At 41.5% G+C, this 5,693-nt stretch overlaps 1 protein-coding gene across 1 annotated transcript; it reads left to right on the plus strand.

Annotated features, from left to right (window-relative positions):
* The first annotated feature begins 289 nt into the window (after nucleotides 1-289).
* Nucleotides 290-5,467, plus strand: LOC141640956 (uncharacterized). Its single transcript, XM_074449635.1, has 6 exons — nucleotides 290-1,657; nucleotides 1,706-2,046; nucleotides 2,112-2,349; nucleotides 2,449-4,323; nucleotides 4,424-4,496; nucleotides 4,650-5,467. The coding sequence occupies exons 1-6, from the start codon at nucleotides 290-292 to the stop codon at nucleotides 5,465-5,467; spliced, it is 4,713 nt and encodes a 1,570-aa protein (XP_074305736.1).
* The last annotated feature ends 226 nt before the right edge of the window (nucleotides 5,468-5,693 follow it).

Here is a 5,693-nt window from a genome sequence, read left to right on the forward strand (position 1 = left end):
CAAATTCCACCATTTTATTTTTTATTAATCCCTTAGTGGATTTTTTTGGATAGTTCATTGGAGAAAGAAGACTATTTGAAGAAGAGAAATACTAGAATTGCTTAAACAAATATTCCCTCCATTCCACTCAATACTATGTTATAAACTAACTACAAAATTGACTACATGAATATGAATGACTAATTGTTTTTAGGTTCATAAATAATATCAAAACCGCTTCTCTCTCTAGTCGATTAGAGAGATTTTTCTCTCAACGAGCTTGGACGCCATTGTTGCTTCCTTCTCCTCCATGGCTCGAGGGAGAGGCCGCCCACCCAAATCTCGATCTTCTTCTGATTCTCTGCTAGTTTCCGACTTTAATGGTACTGATTTCTCACTTTCTCGTCCCAATTCCCCCATTGATCGTTCTTGTCGTCGCTCCCCTAGAATTCTTAATGACGAATTAATTGGTGCCTTTACTTCTCCTATGGCTTCCTCTAGTGTTGTGTTAACTAAGAATGTTCCAAATCCTCACAATTCCGGTCAGGTTTTGTCTGGGTCAGTTTTACCCAATTCTCCGAAAACAGGGGTCGCCATTGTTGTACCTTCAACTGTTCCTGTTATTACTCCAGTATCGTCTAGTCCTGTTTCTACTCAGCCAGTTGCGGGTGTTCCTACACCTATTGTTCCAAAACCTAAACCTATGGGTCGAAATTGGGCAGAAGTTACTAAGAGTAAGAATATTGGTATGAGTTTGTTCTTTGATGAGGATAGTGCCAATTCTTCAGAAATTGATATTCATCTGGATGAGGTTCAGGATGAAATTGCTAAGTGGAAATTTACCCTTATGGGCAATGTTCTTGGGGCTAAACCCTCACAGCAAACTGTCTCTGAGTTTACCCAAAAACATTGGAACTTTGGCCCTCTTCCCCTTGTTCAATACTTTAAAAAAGGATGGTTTAGCTTTAAGTTTGACTCTGAGGAAGCCATGAATGCTGTTCTTAGGGGTGGTCCTTGGAAGATTGGTTCTAATTCTCTTGTACTTAAGCAATGTTCTCCCCATTTCTCTTGTATTATGGAATGTGTAACCATTGTTCCTGTCTGGATCTTGTTTCCTGATTTAGATCCCTATATGTGGACTGATTCTATTCTCAGTAAGATGGCTAGCAAGATTGGTAAAACTTTGTTTGCTGATCTTCACACTACTTGCAAAGCTAGGCTCTCCTTTGCTAGAATACTTGTTGAAGTGGACATTTCCAAAGATCTTCCTGACCATATTGACATCAATGCTCCTTTCATTGGTCACTCTTCTCAAAGGATTGTCTATGAATGGCTTCCTTATTATTGCAAAACCTGTTTCAAGCTTGGACATACTGACAGCAACTGCAAAAGGAATAGACCTGCCCAGGCTGATGCTCCCAAAAGCACTACCATTGCCCAAAAGGCACATGGACCACCTGGGGTGATTGGCCAAAAGAAGCATGCTGGGAAGCAGGTCTCTAAACCTGTAACCACTGTCTCACCTGTCACTGACCCTCCCTCATGTGTGGTGGCTCCCACTGACCAGGTGACCAGTGTGACTCCTGGCTCTGTTGCTATTGCCTATGATACTAATTCTGTTACTATTGTGCATGATCCTCCTGTTGGATCTGGTAGAAAGAAGAAATCTGGGAAGCAGGTATCTAAACCTGCAACCACTGACCCTGTCCTTGGTCCCTCTATATAGCTCCCTAACTCAGGATGCCACTTGCTAGGTGGTACCTCAGCTCCTCAGCTTGTTGAGTCAACTGTCCTTCTTGAGGGGGCTAACTCAGAATGCCATGTGCTAGGTTCCCCCCCTCTGGTTGGTCAGACTGTCTCTCCATCTGTGGATGCTGTAAAGCACTCAGAATGCAGTGTGCTAGGTCAGGTCTCCTGTGTAGAGGGTTCCACTGTTCAGATGGTCTGTGTGACTCCTGGTTATGATGTTCTTACTTCTGGAAACACTACTGTTCAGGTGCCTTGCTCTCCTAACAAGTATAGTGTCGTGGCTTCTACCTCTGAGCAGTCTTCCTTGGAAGAGGGCCAGTTAGTGGATGATCCCCCCCCCCCCCCTCCTATTGTTCCATGATTGTGTCTACTTGGAATATTAGGGGGTTCAACAAATTGGTGAAGCATTTAGAGGTGGTTAACTTTCTTCAGCATAATAGAATTGATATCCTGGGTCTCCTTGAGACTAGGGTTAAACTCAATAAATCTCATAGGATTTTAAGATCCAAGTTCAAAAAGTACAGTAACTTTTGCAATTACAATATGCATCACAATGGGAGGATTTGGCTTCTCTGGGATACTTCTACTACTAAGGTTTCTGTTCTGCAGGAACATGCTCAGGTAGTTCATTGCTTTGTTCGAAGACTTTGCCTCCGCGGATCTTTTCATTTATCTGTTGTCTATGGTAGTAATTGTCCTATGGCTAGACAATCCCTCTAGAATAGTCTGATCCAGCAATCCCATCAGACTGGTCCTTGGGTGGTTATGGGTGACTTCAATGTTGTAAGATATGCTCATGAAAAGATTAGTAATACTCCTCCTGATCTCACTGACATGACTGACTTTAACTCCTGCTTATCTGAGTGTGGTCTGGATGATATGCATGGATCAGGTATTGATTTTACCTGGTTTAATAAACAAGAGGTCACCACCAGGGTTTACTCTAAATTAGACAGGGTCCTGATTAATGCTGACTGGCTTATCTCTTTTACTCAAACTACTGCTCAGTTCCTTCCTCCTGGCATTTCTGATCACTGCCCTGCCCTTCTTTCCTTCTCTAATGATCCTCTCCCTAAGAAACAGTTTAAGTTCCTTAACTGTTGGATTGATCATCCTGAGTTCTTATCCAAGGTTGCTGAGGCTTGGCAAATCTCACCTGTGGGTAATTCTATGCATAGGCTTATGGCAAAACTTAAGAACACAAAGAAGTCCTTGTCTGCTCTGCATCTAGCTCATTTTTCTAACATAAGTACCAGAGTCAAACTGAAACAGGCTGAGCTTAACCAATGTTTCCTTGACTTACAACAATCTCCTCTTTCTAAAGACCTTATTCTTAAGGAAAAGATTGCCTCTCATGAACTTTGGGCTCTTAAGGAGGCTGAAACAAAAATTCTAATTCAAAAAGCTAAAGTTCATGATATTGAGCATAATGATTCTTGCTCTAAGTTTTTCTTTGCAAAAATTAAAGAGAGACAGCAGAGCCAATATATTGGGGAAATTCAGGACATTCATGGCTCCTTACTCAGTGGCTTACATGATGTTGGGGAAGCTTTTGTTGATTACTATCAACAGCTTTTGGGTTCTTCTGCTGTTCACCCTATTGATCCCAGTTTTATACCTAATGGTCAGTGCTTATCTGACCTGGATCAGGCTACTCTCATTGCTCCCATCTCTAGGACTGAGATACAGTCTGCTCTTTTTTCTATTCACTCTTCCAAGAGTCCTGGTATTGATGGCTTCTCTTCAGGATTTTTCAAAGCTGCATGGGATATCATTGCTGATGACTTTTGTTTGGCTGTCCTGGATTTTTTCAAGACCAGCTTCATGCCTAAACAAGCTAATGTCTCTCTCATAACCCTTATCCCTAAAAAGAAGATTGTTTCTAGTGTCAAGGACTTTCGACCCATCTCCTGTTGCTCCATCATTTATAAAACCATTAGTAAAGTCTTGACTGTGAGGCTTCAAGGAGTCATGGACAAGCTTGTTGGTAAAGAACAGGCTGCCTTCATCTCTGGTAGAAGCCTTCATGGTAATGTCATGCTCACTCAGAGTCTCATTAAAGGGTATTCCAGAAAATTCCTTACTCCAAGATGTTTACTAAAGGTTGATGTTAGTAAAGCTTTTGATTCCATTCAGTGGCCCTTTATTCAGGATATGCTTGGTGCTCTTAACTTCCCACCTCCTTTCATTAAATGGATTATGGGATGTGTTACTGGCCCCTGGTATACTCTCAAAGTCAATGGTTCTCACCATGGTTTTTTCAAAGGGAAAAGTGGGGTTAGACAGGGTGACCCTCTTTCCCCTTTACTCTTTGTGCTATGCATGGAAATCCTCTCACGTGTTCTCAGGGTCATGCGTAGGGACCCTAATGTCTCTTTCCACCCTAAATGTGCTAAGTTGGATCTCACACACTTGATCTTTGCTGATGACCTCATGATTTTCACTAGGGGTGATGTCCCTTCTGTCCCGAGGAAAGTGCTGAGGTTCTTCAACTCTTCTCTAGCTGGTCTGGACTTAGAATTAATTTTGATAAATCTGAAACTTATTTTGGGGGTGTGGATCCTGATATCAAGCAGCAAATCCTGGATGCCATTGGTCTTACTGAGGGAGCCTTCCTTTTAGATACCTTGGTATCCCTATTCACCCTTCCAGGCTCACTACTCTTATGTTTGCCCCTCTGATTCAAAAAATTCAGAATCTTCATAGCTGTACCACCAACTTACTTTCTTATGCTGGTAAGCTACAGGTCCTGAATTCCATTGTTTTTGGTATTGGCAACTTCTAGTGTGGTAGCCTTCTTTTGCCCAAGAACATTTGCAACCTCATATCCTCCCTTTGTAAGCAATTCTTCTGGGGATGTAAGGGTGGCAGGAAAATGGTGTTCAAGAGCTGAAAAAGTATTTGTGCTCCTTGGCTTGAAGGTGGGTTTCAGGTTACTGACCTCTCTACTTGGAATCAGGCATGTATGCTCAAATGGTTATGGCTTTTGGATCTTAGACAGGGCTCTATCTGGGTGGAATGGGTCACTAATTACTACCTAAATGATGTCTCCATCTGGGATCTCTCCATCCATGACTATTTCTCTGACAGTCTAAGGGGTGTTATTCTTACCAAAGATGCTTTTGTCACTCTTTCTGGTACCCTGCAACAAGCTAAAACTTCTCTACACAGTTGTGTTGTAAAGGGTAAATTCTCTCTACTCAAGGCTTACAATCTTATCAGACAGCATTACCAGACTCAAAATTACTTCAAACCTTTGCTGGACAACTCCCTCTTGCCCAGACACAGAATTATCCTTATGCTTGCAGTCCAGAGAAAACTTGCTACTTTGGATCTTATCAGTACTCGGGGTATTTGTCTACCTAATAGATGCTGCTTATGTAAACTCCAAGCTGAAAGTTCTCGTCATCTCTTTTTCCACTGTTGCTACTCTAAACAGGTCCTGCGTGGTCTGTTTACTGGGATGGGTCTTCATGTTCAGAACCTGCAACTACGCAGTCTGCTCTTGTGGTCTCTTCACCGTACTCCTTGTAAGCATTGGAGGAATAAGAAGATCATTTGTTGCTTAGCCTCAGCTGTTTACAGTCTATGGCATGAAAGAAATAGAAGAATTTTTGAAGGTTATGAACGTCTTGCCCCACTTCTCATCAAGGAGATTCAACATTGTGTTGATCTTATCCTCCTTACCAAGTCACACCAAATCCTACATGAAGATATCATAGAGGCTCTACAATTCTAATACATTTTTTGGTAATTGTATAGTTTAGGGGATATACTCTTGTAAGAAATCTTATGTACTCCCTTGTTTGGAATATATGAGAAAATACCTTTCTTGCAAAAAAAAAAAATGTATGTTTTATTGGGGTATGTGTTTTTTTTATTCATCATTTTTCCTTTGAAAAATAACTCTCATAGAATGAAATCGGAGTTGCGAGGATCTCAATTTTATTAACAAGTTGGACAAA

This window comes from Silene latifolia, chromosome 2, assembly GCF_048544455.1.
Source record: "Silene latifolia isolate original U9 population chromosome 2, ASM4854445v1, whole genome shotgun sequence".
Classification (NCBI taxonomy): domain Eukaryota; kingdom Viridiplantae; phylum Streptophyta; class Magnoliopsida; order Caryophyllales; family Caryophyllaceae; genus Silene; species Silene latifolia.